The 17,236-nt window shown below is 34.5% G+C and overlaps 1 protein-coding gene across 11 annotated transcripts in view; it reads right to left on the minus strand.

Annotated features, from left to right (window-relative positions):
• Positions 1–17,236, minus strand: part of dcbld1 (discoidin, CUB and LCCL domain containing 1) — an 88,550-nt gene that overhangs the window by 13,081 nt on the left and 58,233 nt on the right. For all 11 annotated transcript variants that reach the window (XR_015518013.1, XR_015518012.1, XR_015518010.1 and 8 more), the window contains 3 exon segments: positions 9,995–10,177; positions 2,693–2,814; positions 56–212 (listed from right to left, as the gene is read on the minus strand). Coding sequence is in view for 2 of the 11 variants with exons in the window: in XM_087297844.1 (XP_087153970.1) it covers positions 56–212; positions 2,693–2,814; positions 9,995–10,177 (462 nt within the window). In the remaining 9 variants the exon portion in view is untranslated.

The raw sequence follows: 17,236 nt of genomic DNA on the forward strand, positions 1-17,236 counted from the left end.
CTTTAGTCAAGCAATTTAATGAGAAAAATTAGGCTGTGAAGAGTCAGAAACATACCTGGAATGGGTTTGACGTAAGAGCAGCCCAGTAGCTGCAGTCTCATGGCAATCGTCCGGTGCCACTGTTGGGGTACGACTCGGATGTATCGCGATATGATGGAGGGATGGAAGGTGTTGCGCGTTTGGTGGAGGCTGTTAGTGTTTCCTTCAAAAACCTGAGGAAAAATACAACAATGAACAATTAAAACAGATGAATGACAAACAGAGTTAGACAGATATTATTAAGAAATTAAAGTTTAACAAGGTGTTGGAGACATTGCAATTCTGAGTTTGCTAATCACCATCATATTTTCTGGGCATGTCCAGCTATAGACTTGTAATTAGGGACATACACAGGACATCGGAGGTGTTATATTTTGAAATTTTTGAGTTGCTTGAGGCTATAGACACATTTATGGAGAATACTTCTTTCAGCGTAGAAGGCTATTACTTGTAAATGGCTTCTGCAATGGCTTCTGTTTACACATGTATATGTGTATATGGATATATTACAGTATTGTGAATGTAAACATGCAAGACCACCCTTACAATGTACTTTACCCTGCTGTTTTTGTTCAAAATTTATATTATTTATCTTGAAATTGTTTTCTCCTTCTTCAAATGATATTTTAAGCTCTCAGATATTGTAAATTACAGAACTATAATCTGAAAAAAAATAAATTAAACCAATTAAGCTAATGTCTCTTAGTGTGTGTGACTTATTGGTACTAATAATTTGGAATGATGCCAGAAGATAATTTCTGATGACATTTGACATTAATAATAATAACTTATATTATTATTAGAAATAAATATATAGGGGTTCAAAGACTTTGTGGGCTTTATGCGAATTTTAGTTTTATAACCGTATTGCATCACTCTGCAGTTTGACAAATATTGCTGCTGTTGGGCAGAATATTGTTCTTTTGAGGCTTTTTTAGTCGAGAATATAGTTGTTTAGATTTCATCTATGCAGGTTATTTATAAGAATACTTCCTATTTTATATTTATAATTTCTGAGAGACATTACATCAACGGCCATTAGAATGTCTTTGAGCAAAGACGGTTGACGATGTTCATCCACAAGATGGCAACAGAGACTGCATAACAAGAAGCTAAAACAGCGTAATTTCTACAGCTGATCAAATCATTATTAAACTGGTAGGTGATATCTCTCTCTTTTGTATGTTGTAGTGCTGTATTTATACCATAGTAATATTGTGATCTCCTGATTGCAACAGAGAAATACTGGGAAATCTCTGTAGACTGAGATGCCATTTCATGTCACTTTCACACACTAGCTCTAAATTGACGTTGGTGAATTAGTAAAGGCTTCTGCTGTTCTGACGTCAACTGCAGATGTGAATGAATGGCGGAAGAAAGTAGTTTATCTTACAAAGGGGTTTTGAGACTCTCTATGTTTGATTTTCTTTTTTATATACACGATGATGCTGTCGAACTGTTGTATAAATGCAATATAGTAAACGTAGCAGTGCCACCAGTGCTGATATACAGCCACTTCGCACTGCTACTCATGTGATATTCCTCAAATATATTTATATATTTTAGCATTAAATAATCTCAGAGTGTTTATTTTAATTTTAAAAAGAAAGTAAAGGTTTCCATCCTCCATATTTCTATAACAATTGCTTTGGGAGGGGTTAACAGAAGCTATTTACATTTAAATACCATTTTAGCTGCAACCAGAAGTATTCTCCATCCAGAGGCTGATTTCTTTCAGATTTCCCAGACTTTTCCCAGACCAAATTTTGTTCCAATGTGTTACCATTAACCTTTTATAATTTCAAATTTCACTGGGCAATGGCGGCCATGTTTTAGACATGCCCAATTTCAGCACCAGCTTGGAAAGAGACGCTCACTAAATGCCAATTTGTAAGTCAATCAGATAAAAAATTGCATATTTAGATAATATTTTCTCTTCATATAGCACCAACATGTAGCCAAATAGAAATTTCGATAACAAAAAAATATTTTATTATACATAAAATAGTGAAAAATGACATGTGTGTGTGTGTGTGTGTGTATATATATATATATATATATATATATATATATATATATATATATATATATATATATATATTAAATATGGTCACACTTTACAATAAGGTTCATTAGTTAATGTTAATTAATGCATTTACTAACATGAACAAATAATGAACAATACATCTACTACTGTATTTGTTCATGTTAGTTAACGTTAGTTAATGAAAATACAGTAGTTCATTGTTAGTTCATGTTAACTCATGGTGCATTAACTAATGTTAACAAGCATGGACTTGGATGTTAATAATGCATTAGTAAATGTTCAATTATGATTAATAAATGCTGTACAAGTGTTGTTTATGATTAGTTCATGTTAGTAAATGCATTAACTAATGAACCTTATTGTAAAGTGTTACCTTAAATATATATATATATATATATATATATATATATATATATATATATATATATATATATATATATATATTTGTTTTTTTTATTATTCCAATATCATGTTATCAATATTATTACAATTTATATTAGATATCATACTAATTATTCGATTTCACTCTAAATTGCATTGTTTCCTAAATGGTATTTCCAGTTTTATTTAACACGAATAAAGATTAATATGAAGACAATGCCTTACCATCTCATCAGAGTTATTATACTGGACAAATGTCCGCCAGCGATTCCTCTCTTTGTACTCGATCTTGAAATTCTTCACAAAATATTCAAAGCCTGCGATGGTCAAGCCTGTGGTCAGAATACCTACGACACAATAAAACATGACTCAGTACGATTACAAAATCTGCCTTTTCAATCGTTCTCTGATGCAAGCGCTCAGACAGCTGAGGAATGTGACAGCATGTAGGCTACAGAGTTCACTTGATAGTGCGGCCCTGTCATCTGCATCACAGTGGAAAACCTCTTCAGTTACAAAGCACATTCCTGAGGGAAACACTTGAGTGGATGTTTCCTTGCAGACGCTGGAAAGACCCGAGACCTGTTATTACCTCCTCCTAACATTAACTACATCACTGGCGCGAAGACTATACGAGCCATTTAGAGTGTGAAGCTTTGAAACTGACATGTAAGGGCCTGAAAGGCAGTTAGTGATCATCAGAGAAAAGCTAAAAGAGTTCAAGGAGATGCCACTATATAAAGCATGTCTGAGAGTAAAGATAAAGAATCAAAGCAACAAAATCAAAGTAAAAGACACTGTGGTCTCTTCTTGTAGACAAAGATGAATATTCTGGAAACTAAAGAGCTGTTAGTGTGAATTATAAAATGCATAATGTTGCTAATCACGTTCAGTTTCTTGAGTGTGCCTCACATAGGTGAGTGGACTTGATAAACCACCAGTAGGAAACACACTCTTTCATCTCTCTGACACTTTAACCACCAGTTTTGCACCAGACACTTTCTTAAAATCACTCCATATCTCTTAAAAAACAGTCTGCATTGATGAACTGTGCTTTACACAGGTGAGTGGGCTTGACAAACCACCTGTAGAAAACACACTCTTTCATCTCTCTGACACTTTAAAGAGTCACGAAACACTAAAACACGTTTTTTGAGGTGTTGACAGTCATATTTGTGTCCCACGTTGCTAAAAACACTATTTGGACACATATATTTCACTAAAAAGTGAAAATGGTTGTTTTTGCATTTTTTCGAGCACATTCGTTCTTCCGGTTTGAAAAACAGTTTGAAGCTACGTCACGGTCATGAGATCCTTGTGTAAATTCCAGCGTATAGACTGGTTGTCTGTACCAGCCGGTACAATGTGTCATCTTTGAGTTTTTAGCATTAATTCATGAGAAAGACTTGGTTCGAACCAATCAGCACGCTCTATTGTGTATGAGGTGCAACTTCATTAATATGCATGATGACTTGGAAGACCGTTTTTACCTGTTACAGTGTTTAGACGGCAGAGAGAGAGACGCCACGTTGTGTTGCCAACCATAATTAAAACAAGTGGAAGAAGAAGAAGAATTGTTTGGAGACATGGGTTGTCAGTGTTGTGCTTATAAATGCTTCACAACAAAGGTTTTGTTTCCATTTTTCTGCAATGAGAGCACCACTGCTTGTGGACTCACAATGTAAATTACAGTTGTCTGCTAATATGCGACAAAAATATATTCGAAAGAAAGATTTTTTTACCCGAGAGCTTTTCGCATCTGAAAATGGTGAAATCCAGATTTGCAGCTCATCCTCTTTTAAAAAAAGATGCGATTCCAGTTTGTGTTGATTGTCTTGTTTCTACAGATTTGGTAAGCGTGTGATCAGTGTTCTTCGTTTATATTTATTCAGACGGCAAAGTTAGTTAGTTTAGTTAGTCGTCAGCAGAACTCTTTCAGTCTTTAAAGACACCTTAGTAAAAAAGAAATAGTTACTAAGTTTCAGAACATTAATAACATTACAATATTATGGAGTGAAAGATCAAATGTAAATGCTGCTTTCTGAATGTAAACACCTTAATCAAACTATTACCATCGTGTAGGATTTTTGCCACATTTTTTGACAGAAATATATACACAAACGACTGTTTGACACTATTTCCTGCACCTGGGAGTTTTTTTGTTCCTCCCTGACGTCGTGTGGTATCAAAAATTCCATTAAAGCTACACTCTTCCAGCAGTTCCTCGCATCCAATATCTTGTTTGTTACGGGGGGCATGCATGAAATGTTCCTAAATGAAAGTGAAAGTGGTAGACTGCAGTTAAAGTCAACAAATTAAGAATGAAACGCCAGAAATTACACAAAACTACAGAGGAAATGTGGATAGCGTGGTGACGCGATGACGTTAATCGAATTGTGCTATAACATGTGAAACAGGATCTTGAAAGGAACATACAGAGAGCAACACAATTACAATCACTCTATATCTCTAAATAAACAACACTGTGCATTGTTGAAGTGTGCTTCAAACAGGTGAGTGGGCTTGACAAACCACCTATAGAAAACACACTCTTTCTCTCTGACACTTTAACTGAAACTTGCACCAGTTTTGCACCAGACACTTTCTTACAATCACTCGTTATCTCTTAAAAAGCATTGTTTATTTTGAAAATGGGCTTCACACAGGTGAGCGGGCTGGACAAACTACCTGTAGAAAACATACTTTTTCATCTCTCTCACGCTTTAACTGACACTTGCACCGGTTTTGCACATTTGCACCAGATGTTTTCTTACAATCACTCCATATCTCTTAAAAAACAACAACATTGTGCACAATTTGTTATGCATTCCTAAATGATTATGTTCATTGTTATTCTTGTATTAATTGTATTCAACTTGTTTGTGTTTAGGGCTGTGTTTTTGTTTTCATTGTTTGAAAAGGATTGTAATGATGAACTACATGGATCCAGCAGATAATCACATGCCTGTGTAATTATTTTAGTACTGACGGAGGCTTATAGTTAAGGTTATAGACACCTCTGTGATGGTTTTCTTTATTTATTGTCTATTTTTTTTGTTTATTTATTTATTTTTTCTTAATTGTCTGAATTCTAAGCCAGACTGGCATCCCACTTAAAATCGTCAGTTTTTGAAGTGAGCTTCACATAGGTGAGTGGACTTGGCTGAAACTGCTATGGACAAAAGCATCTGCTAAATGTAAATGTTCTTGCACAGAACGATAATTTCGCTTCATAAAACCCCAATGTATCGTCAGATTTCACAGGTATTCATTTTTGCTTTGATTTCAATTTTTTAGTTAACTCTCTCTTTAAGCAATGCTCTGTTGGTTGTTTCATTTGGAAGAACTAAGGATTGTTTTGAACACAGCATGACTGGAACATTTTGAGGTTAAAAGTGAAATACTTCTCCTCTCCTCTGAATGCCAGCATTACCACTAAAACCAGACAAATTTCACAATTGTAAATATTACTGCATGATGAATTAAAAGGATATTTCACATAAAAAAATCATGTACTCACCCTTGTTCAAAACCTATTTGAATTTCCTTTCTCTGTTAAGCATAAACAAATGTATTTTGAAGAATGTTGGAAACTTCTATCCATTGGCTATCATAGCAATTTCCCCCCTTACTATGGATATCATTAGTTATATTTCCATTCACCTATTTATATGCGCTTTATGGAATATCACGCTTAGAAATGCTTAATGGAAACACCAATATGCTAATACACTTTGAAAATGCCCATAAAACAAGAAAAACTGAGTAGGATAAATGTTTCATCCGGTAAGAAAAAAATGCACATAAACTACCACGGAAACGCATTAACCAAATCAAATCCAGCATGCACACTAAAAAAAGTCATGTGATTTTGAGATAACAGATCATGTAGTAACAAAAATGGGCATGATTAAATGACATTAATGAACAATGCAGCAGACCGACCACATTGTAAAACATCGGAAATATTGTTTTGGTCATTTTTAAATCCCTCAGCCAAAGTCCATCATCAAAGTGGTTTAGTATTTTGATCTGCCCAGAACTGTCTTGAGCATCTGCGCTCCCAAAGATAGTCTCACGTCTCCAAAAGCCACCACAGGTTTGTTGTGTTTTTGTCTTCTGAGGCACAATAATATAATATATGCTTGGTCTACAGTGGGTTCTCCTACCACAGCAAATTCAATTTTCTATTTGATATTTGTCGCCAGTTTATTGGGACTTTATTCGCAAATGTTTCATGCGATGTTCTAGTTAATTTGCATCTTTGTATAGAAAAATAGCTAATAGTGCCTATTACTCTTCACAAAATCTTATTCTGATATCTTATATCTCCAGCAAAAAGAAACTTCTGATGGAGAGTAAAAAATATATAATAAGAATTGTGACACTACAAAATCACAACAAAATTTTCTGAAGATCATAGTATTTTACAGTTATTGTACAATTTAACCTTGTGTACCTTATTTACCGAAATGTATTTAACCATGCATGTTTTGTTTTAGTTTTTTAGGGAAAAAAACAACATGATTTTTTTAATCCCTGTTGACAAAAGTTCTCTTATGCGGATTAGGCCTCATTCACACTACGAGCAACTCTCAGCTGCAAAGCAACAAACGACTGTTCATTTCAACAGAGAGCAAGCGACTTTCCTCCATCTACGTGAGCGACAGTGACCGTTGGCGACCAGGTGGGCATGTTGAGCGACACAACAAAGTTAAGAATCCTTCAACTTAATGCAAATGAGGACCAACTTTCTCAAGCACCAGCCAATAGGAGTTAGACAGCCAGTAAGAGCTCATGTGATCCTCTCTCAGCTTGCTCAGTGGCCAGTTGTATTCTCTGTGCTGTAGATATACACATACCTGACAGAGCCCACAGAGCCCACACAACTACAAAGGCGCTGCTAGTGTGAATGACGCATTAACCAATCAGGAGCTTGCTGTTTTAGGGGTGTGATTATGACGTAGCGCCTGCAGTTGGTGTCACAAAGGGAAACCCTCCTGCCGATACCGGGCAACAGCTCATCAAACTGGGCTCGGCTCAGTCTGAAGCACCGTTTAAAGCCTCCATCATCCAGATACAGTTTCTGAAGGTGTTTATGAAGGTACAGAGCTGGTGCACTTCTGAAAGGACCAAGTGGATCAGGCACAGCGCCGAACGTATATACTCTGTTTTTCAGCCTCCCTAAAGCACATAAATCACAGCTAGTATCTCAATAAAATTTATGTTAACCATTTAGCAATGCAGCTAAAGTCACTGGGCAGACAGATGTCCTGCCTATGACGTGAATCCACGTCTATTGTGAAGTAAGTTCGATGAAAAAAAAAAAGTGAATTTGATGCATGAATAAAGCGTGTAAACTCAGCGTCTATTTACAGGTGAATATTGCAATTTAATTGTGCTTGCTGCGTCTGGTGTGAACACAGCATTAGGAAGCATCATGTGAATGCAGAGTAGTGACACAAATAGAGATACTGTTTTACTTGCCGGCAGCTAGCTCTCTGCAACTCTCACATGGTCGCCCACTGAAGCTAAGCAGGGCTGCGCCCGGTCAGTACCTGGATGGGAGACCACATGGGAAAGCTAGGTTGCTGCCGGAAGTGGTGTTAGTGGGGCCAGCAGGGGGCGCCCAACCTGTGGTCTGTGTGGGTCCTAATGCCCCAGTATAGTGACGGGGACGCTATACTGCTCAGTGAGCGCCGTCTTTCGGATGAGACGTTAAACCGAGGTCCTGACTCTCTGTGGTCATTAAAAATCCCAGGATGTCCTTCGAAAAGAGTAGGGGTTTAACCCCGGCATCCTGGCCAAATCTGCCCACTGGCCTCTGTCCATCATGGCCTCCTAACCATCCCCATATTCCAATTGGCTTCATCACTGTCTCCTCTCCACCAATCAGCTGGTGTGGTCTGCGGTCTGGCGCAAAATGGCTGCCGTCGCGTCATCCAGGTGGATGCTGCACACTGGTGGTGGATGAGGAGATCCCCCACCATTGTGTAAAGCGCTTTGAGTGCCCAGAAAAGCGCTATATAAATGTAAGGAATTATTATTATTATTAATATTATTACTTGTATTATTTTTAATTCTTAAAAATCTCACCTCATAGCCAGACATGTGGTGAGCATCTTCAGTTTTTGAGTTCTCTCATCCTTCAGACCGAGTTCGTTCTTCGGAGGAAATCTGGGAATACTTTCAGTGCTGCAAAGAGTTTCTAAAGCCTGTCCTAGCTCACTCAAATCACTTGGTCAAACAAATTGAAGTGACACATGAATTTTTCATCCTTGCTGACAAAAGCTCTCTTTAGAAAGCATCGTGTGAATGCAGAGTAGTGACCCCACAAATATAAAGATGCCTTTTCTCTAGTCTTATTTACACCATGGCCTCAACGAAAACAGAGCTTCCTCTTTGAGGCGAGTTAGTTTCACTTAAGGACATCGTGTCCAAAAGCACAGATTGCCCACAGGACACAAAGTGAGCATTCTCTCGCTCTTCGAGCTGTATGAAATTAACTCGGCTGTGCTGTCTACACACACAACCATGCTCAAAATAAACGCATGTCCGGCGTCTTCCTAAATTTAAATGTGCTTTTGTAACGTGTGATGAATGGACACAGAGGGCCTTTCTCTGTCTTTATGCAATACCAGGAACTGCTCAAAAAGCTGCAGATAGCAGCGAGCTGTTGGGGAGGGTTGAATGCTCATGTGCTCTGCGAGTGTGTAATGCTGGACAATCACAGAACAGATCACGAGGAAGACCTTTTATGAGGATGATAACCCTCTTAACACCCTCTGGAGGCAGGCTCGGGTCTTCCGGATATGTTTGTGTCTGGCATCTAATACCATTAGAGAGGTAGTTGACAAAAAAATGAACATGTACTCACTTTTTACTCACCCTTAACAGGGTTGCAGGGTTTCTACAGCTTTCACCAAGTCAAATTTAAGACTTTAAAACCTTTTTAAGACCATTATGAATAAAATTTCTAATTTTTTTTTTGTAATAGCCAGTGGAATTTTTTATTACTTGCCCCATAAAATTTTTAAATTCAGTTATTTCTTAACCACATATTTTATATGATGTGTCGAAGCAAGCAAACTGTAGTTATATACATGTGCATTTATTAATAATATATATGATTTTCTTTAAAAAAGAGAAGTTTTCAAAACTATAATAAACTAAATATATGCACAACACACATTTATGCATAAATACATAGAGCATTTTTAAACAAATGTTATTGTAATGATGCAAGGAAGATAATAAACCATGTTGGTAAATCAAAGGAAAATTAAGACCTGTTGAAAAGTATTTATGACCTACAACGCCAAATTTCTCTGAATTTAAGACTTTTTAAGACCGCACAAACTCCCTGGTTTTAGCGTCATTATCGCAATGAGATCCAAAGAAATCCAAAGTACAAACATGTACTAAAATGACCTTCACAGTAAAACTTTGTAGTTGTTTTCAACACAACCAGGCAACCAAGAGATGAACGCAATTATGAACAAACACGTAAATGAGTGCAAGTATTACCTGTGATCCTCCTCTTTTCTCCCAGGTCAATCTGCAGCCACAGTAGATGTTTATTGCTCAGGTCTTCAGAAATACGGGTGCTGTTAGGGAGCCAGTCGACTTCAGACCCATCAGAGGAGACATTGTGCGTTGACAAACTTGTAGTAATCAATGCAGGTTGAAGAGCAGTCTGTTGGCTGCAGTCTGCCGGAAAGAGAGAGTGTAGTAGTACATTTAAAATCAAACAATCTACTGTTTAAATGTTCATTTTTTTTTTTTTTAGAAGTCAATACTTTTGACTTCGAATAAGAACGAATTAACCTTCTGACGTCTACTTTATTGCCCGTGATACGATTGCCACCTTCAGTACAAAAGAAAATAAAAATACTTTTTTTATTTTTGTCATGCAGATACTGCAAATACTTAAAAACTGTAAAGTTTTAGTAACACTTTAGTTTTAAACGGATTAAGTTTTCCACTGAGAATTAAGTTTTAAAGGCGCTATACATAAATTAATAATAATACTTATTATTATTATTATTATTATTATTTTTTAACCCTTTGACTGCCGCTCTACCAAATGGTTGACTGTTTTTACTGTTTTAAATAATGACTGTTAAAATAATTTAAAGAATGACTGTTTTAAATAATGGCTTACACACAGCATTGTTGTTTACAAAACAAAAAATATATAAATAAACAAATAAACAAATAAAATAAAACAATCCTGTAACACGACTACACTTGTTTTTGGTTTTACTGTAAAAACAAGAAAGCTTGTATTTAAGCAAAATAAGCAAATGTTTTATGGGATACTTCCAAAAACAAAGATGATTTAGTATTCAAAAATGTTTTACTTTATTTTTTTTAATAAAATGGTTTTACATCTTATTATGGTCAGATTATTTTCAGTACTTTTACCATAAACCGACATATCAACCATTTGGTAGAGGCTGATATTTTAAAAATGATGGGATGTGCATAATTTGCATTGAATGTGTTAACTAATTAACATTAGGAGTGAAGAAATGCAAACCAAACATGTTTTTCTTGGTGGGGTAGTTAAGGGGTTAAGTTTAATAGTTCATGCTATTAACTAATAGCTTATTACCTGCCCATTTAATAAGATATTAGCTGTATTATTAGTTAGGGATGTCCAGATTCGAAAATTGAATGTTACCTCCCAATCAGGACTTGAATATATATGTATATATATATATATATATATATATATATATATATATATATATATATATATATATATATATATATATATATATATATATATGTATATATATATATATATATATATATATATATATATATACATATATATATATATATGTATATATATATATATATACACTGTATATTCTCATAATTTTTCAACACATCTACAGTTATGCAGTGGCACAGAGTTAGATCACTTTCTTGACTTTACACAGAAACAGCAACGCGTGCGGCATGACATCAATTTGTTGCAAAGACGCTAATGGTTAAATGCCGGCAAAGTAGAACACGGAAGCAGTCGATGAGACTTTTTGGTGCCATTGCAAACGTAATTGATGAGAACAGAAACGGCCTCAAACCTGACAAGGTAGAGATGTTAGTTTTTATTAACAAACATTTCCTTCTGTGAAACTCACTACTGTGATGACAGTAAGAGTTAGAAGTTAGAAGCACATTACTGGCTTTGCAAACGCTGTGGCACTTTTTTGTTTTGTTTACATCCCTGCTGAGTATTTTAATTTGGGGTGCTGTTTGCTTTTTTATTAGATTTTGTAGATTAACTGTTGTACTAAAGTCCAAAAGTGAAGAATTTCTGTTATGCATAACTTGATTGTTCAAGCTACCACACAGAAGTGCTCTGTTTATTAACAGAATTGTTGAATGTTAAAATATGATGAATTAAATAACACAATAAGGAACATGCTGGATCTGTTTCTTCACTCTATTCTTTTTTTATGTATCATAGAAGTATCGGATCGGGTTTCGGTATCGGTAGATTTTCAAAATCATATTATATTCAGACTTGAGGGCAAAAAAAACTGATCGGGACATCCCTAATATTAGTAGCTATGGAGTTTGAGATTATTTTACATCCTAAATCCCAAAACCTTAACCCAACGAGTACTTCACTATTACAATTGAGCTAAATTGTGTGGAACTGTGTGGATCCCAGCAGTTCTTACAGTGTATTTAGGATGCAAGCACACATTTATTTGCATAGTGCATTATTTGACCACATATTTGTGTCACATATAAAAATTATAAACATTAAAGGAATAGTTCAGCTAAAAATAGAAAATACAAACCCTCAAGTGATTTAAACCCTTTTCTAATAGGAATGTTTAAAATTAAAAGCCATAGGCATTCAAAGTAGAGGAAAAAATATATACGGTCGTCAATGGGAAGCAGTTTCCAACATTAAACAAAATAATTTCTTTAGTTTTCATCAGAAATGTACTTAAACAGGTCTTAACATGAAACATTTTGGTCTGAACTATCACTCTAAAAATATCAAAAAGAGTATTGTTGGTTCTAGACGTGTCTAGCACTTGCTTTTGATCTAATAAAACACATACGGAGCACAAACGCGGTTACGTGTACATTGACTCAACAGGATGCTCCGAGCTCTTAAAATACCCACCATGTGTACAGTTAAACGGAGACGCATGTGCTGTGAACACAACGATGTAACAATAAAAGAAGAGGGAAAGACAGCCGCTTCCTTTAAAAAGAGAGAAAAACAGAGCCTATGCATCCTGCTGCTGCTGAGCCCCGATTTGGCCAACACTATCACATTCCTCACGCTGAGCATATGTAGGGAGAGGAAACGGAGGAAAAAGACAAGAGGAGAATCTCAGCGTGAGGTCAGAAAACATCCCTGATTGAAGTTTCGGCTTACTCAAAACAGTGGGCTTCAAAAGTCTGTCAACAACACTAGATACATGATGTCAATTTTTTATTAGTATTGGAAGAAATAGTAAAACTGTGATGTTACTTTGTAGAAATCTTGAAATTTGTGCTGAGGCCAAAATGAACTACGACTAATCGCACCCGTAAGGTTGTTCTCTAACGTCTTAAAAGATGATGATACCTCATTCATTTCTTCATTCATTTTTTTGTCGGCTTAGTCCCTTTATTAATTCGGGGTCACCACAGCGGAATGAACCACCAACTTATCCAGCAAGTTTTTACGCAGCTGATACCCTTCCAGCTGCAACCCATCTCTGGGAAACATCCACACACACATTCACACACACACATACACTATGGACAATTTAGCCTACCCAATTCACCTGTACCGCATGTCTTTGAACTGTGGGGTAAACAGGAGCACCCGGAGGAAAACCACGCGAAGACAGTGAAAACATGCAAACTCCACACAGAAACGCCAACTGAGCCGAGGTTCAAACCAGCGACCTTCTTGCTGTGAGGCGACAGCACTACCTACTGCGCCACTGCCTCACCGATGATACTTCAGTTAAACGTTTTTCAATACCGTTTAGTTCCAAGCAGTTCTCAATGTTTTTAATTCCGCTAACACGTCTGATGTATCCGCCATGACAGCCAGGTCAGGATCGGCCTGAGATTTCTTTTTTTCTGTGCCTGTTCTAAGAGCTTTAGTAAAAATGTCATACTGTTTTTGACCAAAATGTTTGGACAATGGACATACTCAGAATTTTATTTTAATTGGAGTAGGGTAAGTTTACATGTAATATAACTTTTTTGTGTGCGGGTTATCGGAGCGAATCAATCAACCAGCCATCCTCGCCAGAGCCACAAGACCTCCCCCGATTAATCGTACCCAAAAAATGTAAGTGTGTATGTACTGTATATATTTATTATGTGTATATATAAATACACACTTGAATAAATATATTTGAGAAAATGTTTATTTATATTTAGATATAAAATATGTGTGATACGATATGTGTGATATAATACAAAATATATTTATATTTATTTATTATATTTGCAAATTATATTTATATTACATTTATATGCATTTAAATATTTATGTAACAAAATTGTTTTGTATATTTTTGTTTCTAAGTATGTGTGTGTGTGTGTCACATATTATACAGTTAAATAATTTAGGATAATATTCTATGATGATATTTATTTATAATGCTATTCTGTACTGTTTACTGTTTTGTAATACAATGTAATTTAAAAAATGAATAAAATCAAAGCTAACTTCCTGAAGCTGCGGGGTAACAAAATCCATGCTTTGTATTTCATATTAATGGCAAATGAAATTTTAGTAAGCCTTAAAATTTGAGTAAATCCTGAAATTTTATGCTGAGTGAGGCTTTTTGTACAATTAACAACACTTTATTACAATTTGACCAAAAATAGGACTTAGCTAAATATTATGCTATTGTTATTTTTATTATTTATTATTATTATTTCATTTTGAATGGATAGCAAGCTTATGGTTACCTTTTTCCCCTCCAAGTAATATTCTTTAATATATCCAATTCTGTTTTTGTTTACATTTTTCTGGATTATATTTGATTGCAAATTAAATTTTGGCGATGCAAAATGATGTCTAATTAGGTGAAATAATGAAACGGCAATTTATAAAAATGATCAAAAAGCAGATTCCTTTGAAATCAGATTAAAATTGCTTCCCAATTGTTATTTATTTTTCCTAAATTGCTCAAATTGACAATTCAATGGATTAGACATGAAAAAAGAAGCATGCAGTTTCTAATAGTGGCATACAAATTGCATACAGTAGGTTTAAAAATGTGCATAAACAAAACTGCATCACAGAACATGCAGACTTCAGGTTCAAATAGCTTACTGTTAGTGAGTGTTAGCATCAAGCTAGAGGTTAGTGAGGGCAACGGCAGCAGTCATTGCTGTGCTTTAAGCTAATTGAATTAATGGGAATCAATAGAGATGCATTGACTGATGTCCACACATCCATCAACTCCTGTCATCAGGAGCTCATGCTATATATCAAAAGTGAGTATTCAATGCAGGTCCACTTCTGAGCAGAAGAGATTAGGCTCATATCGATCAGTAGAATTACAGAAATCTATAACAACTACTGACTGAAGCATCGCCAAAGCAAACAGTCACCAGTAATGTGTTCAGGCTGTTGATAGGAAGTACAAAAGATCACTTCCTATATGTCCACCGAATGTACACTGAAGAAAAATAGTGCAGAAGTAACTATTTTCACTTAGTTTGCTGGTAGATTTAACAAATAATTACAGACAAATGGCAAATAAAACTGTATTTAACATGAAAATTGCAATAAACAATTCTGGTTTTGAATGTACACTGAAGAAAAATGGTGTAGAAAAAAGTATTTTCACATCATTTGCTAGTAGATTTCACAATTAATTACAGCTAAATGGCAAAAATACTGTATTTATCAAAAAAACTGGAATAAATAAGACTGAAATTTAATATATAAATGGCACTCTCAATATCTTTTTTTGGACATTGGACAAAATATGGAATCCAAAAAATTTACCATCTGAGAGTTTACTTTAATTTACCTTTAAATCGATTGATTAAAATTAAAAAGACCTTTGGGGAACTACTTAAGACCAAATAATGTTGCATAAGTTTATAAAAATAATAATGTCAAATTTGATTCCATAGGGTTATTATTATATTGAAAAATATGAAAGAAATGAGAGAAATTAGGCATTCATTTCCTACAGTTTTTATTTATTCAACTGATTAGACATGATAATTTGCTTTTAAATATGAACTTTGGGCAAAATAAAATAGAATTTGGTAATAAGATGAAACACATGTTACTTAAAGCATTATTTTTGGTATACCTGTAGGTAATTGTGTTGCATACATTTCATAATTTCAATTGATCATACATTATTGATGACTAAAATGTTATTACTTTATTAAAAATAAAAAAACATGGATATTATAATATAAATATATTTACAGAATAAAGAGCCTATTATTTAATAATAATATTTACAAATTACAGAATAAATTTATGTATTTATTTATTTATTTGTTTGTTTGTTTGTTTTAATGCCATATCAGTAGTACTGGCTATATTCTTTGCAAAACCTATACTAAATATACAACATAATCAGGGTATCTTCCATCCATTCCAAATTGTACTATTGTATTATTATATGTATTATTTTGATACACTGTAAAACCCAACAGACAACTTTATCAAATAAAACGAGTGTAGTAACTCAAAATTGACTGAAAGTTAATTCTACTCATTTGAAAAGAGTTTTGAAGGTAATGAATTAATTAAATACCTCATTACTTCAACTTAAATAAAGTAAGTTCACATTACGCATATAGTTTTTTTTACCCAAATGGTTTGTAGCAATCTGTATTCTCAAACAGTTTGAGTTGACTTAACTTACTGGGTTTTACTCAGTTCTCTTCATTTAATGGGTTTTACTGTGCTCAAATTGCTTCATTTACTCAAATGGATCAAGTTCACAGTACTCATTAGGATTACTTTTTGAACTTAAATGCTTTGTTGTAATCAGTTTTATCAAATGGTTTGATTTACCGTAATTTTTTGGGGTTTTATAGTTTAATTGTTTCGTGAATTTGAAGATTTATACATTTATTGATTAGACAAGCTTTTGGTTATTAAATGTTAAATTAACCAATAAAATAACACGCCGAATACATTAATAAAAAGAAAATTAAAACAGCAGACTTAAAAATAAATAATAAAATAAAAAATGCTATTCTCAACATAATCAATAAAAAGAAAGATATACTGTATTATTACACTGTAAAAAATGCTGGTTTCCACACAATAGATTTGTGTCTGGACAACATGAAGGAATTAAGTTAATAATTATAATTTTTTTTTACAAATTCAAGTGGATTGAACATAATCAATTAAGTTTTCCCAAAAAAAACTCAAGAATTGTGTTGTTTGAGCTCATTTTTAATGCGTAGTTTGAACAAACAGCAAGCATAATTTTCTGAGTGTATATTAATTTAGTCAGCAGCACATGCATTCATTTGTCACATGAAGCAAGTCCATACAAGTAAATGCCAACCGCTCTACGCTAGACAGGCAGAGAAAAACAAACTCAATTCATTCACACTGATAAAAGAGCAAACAGAGCTTTCCATATCCGAAATGAATAATATAAAAAAAAAACATGTTAGGCTACTAATCGATGATTAAACTACTTCCTTTTTCCACAAAGGCGCAAACATACCAGCCAAACAAAACTGTTACACACAGCGGCAGCAGGAATAACAGCAGGTGGCGAAAACTAA

Source organism: Danio rerio, chromosome 20 (assembly GCF_052040795.2).
Source record: "Danio rerio strain M-AB ecotype USA chromosome 20, GRCz13ab, whole genome shotgun sequence".
NCBI classification, from domain to species: domain Eukaryota; kingdom Metazoa; phylum Chordata; class Actinopteri; order Cypriniformes; family Danionidae; genus Danio; species Danio rerio.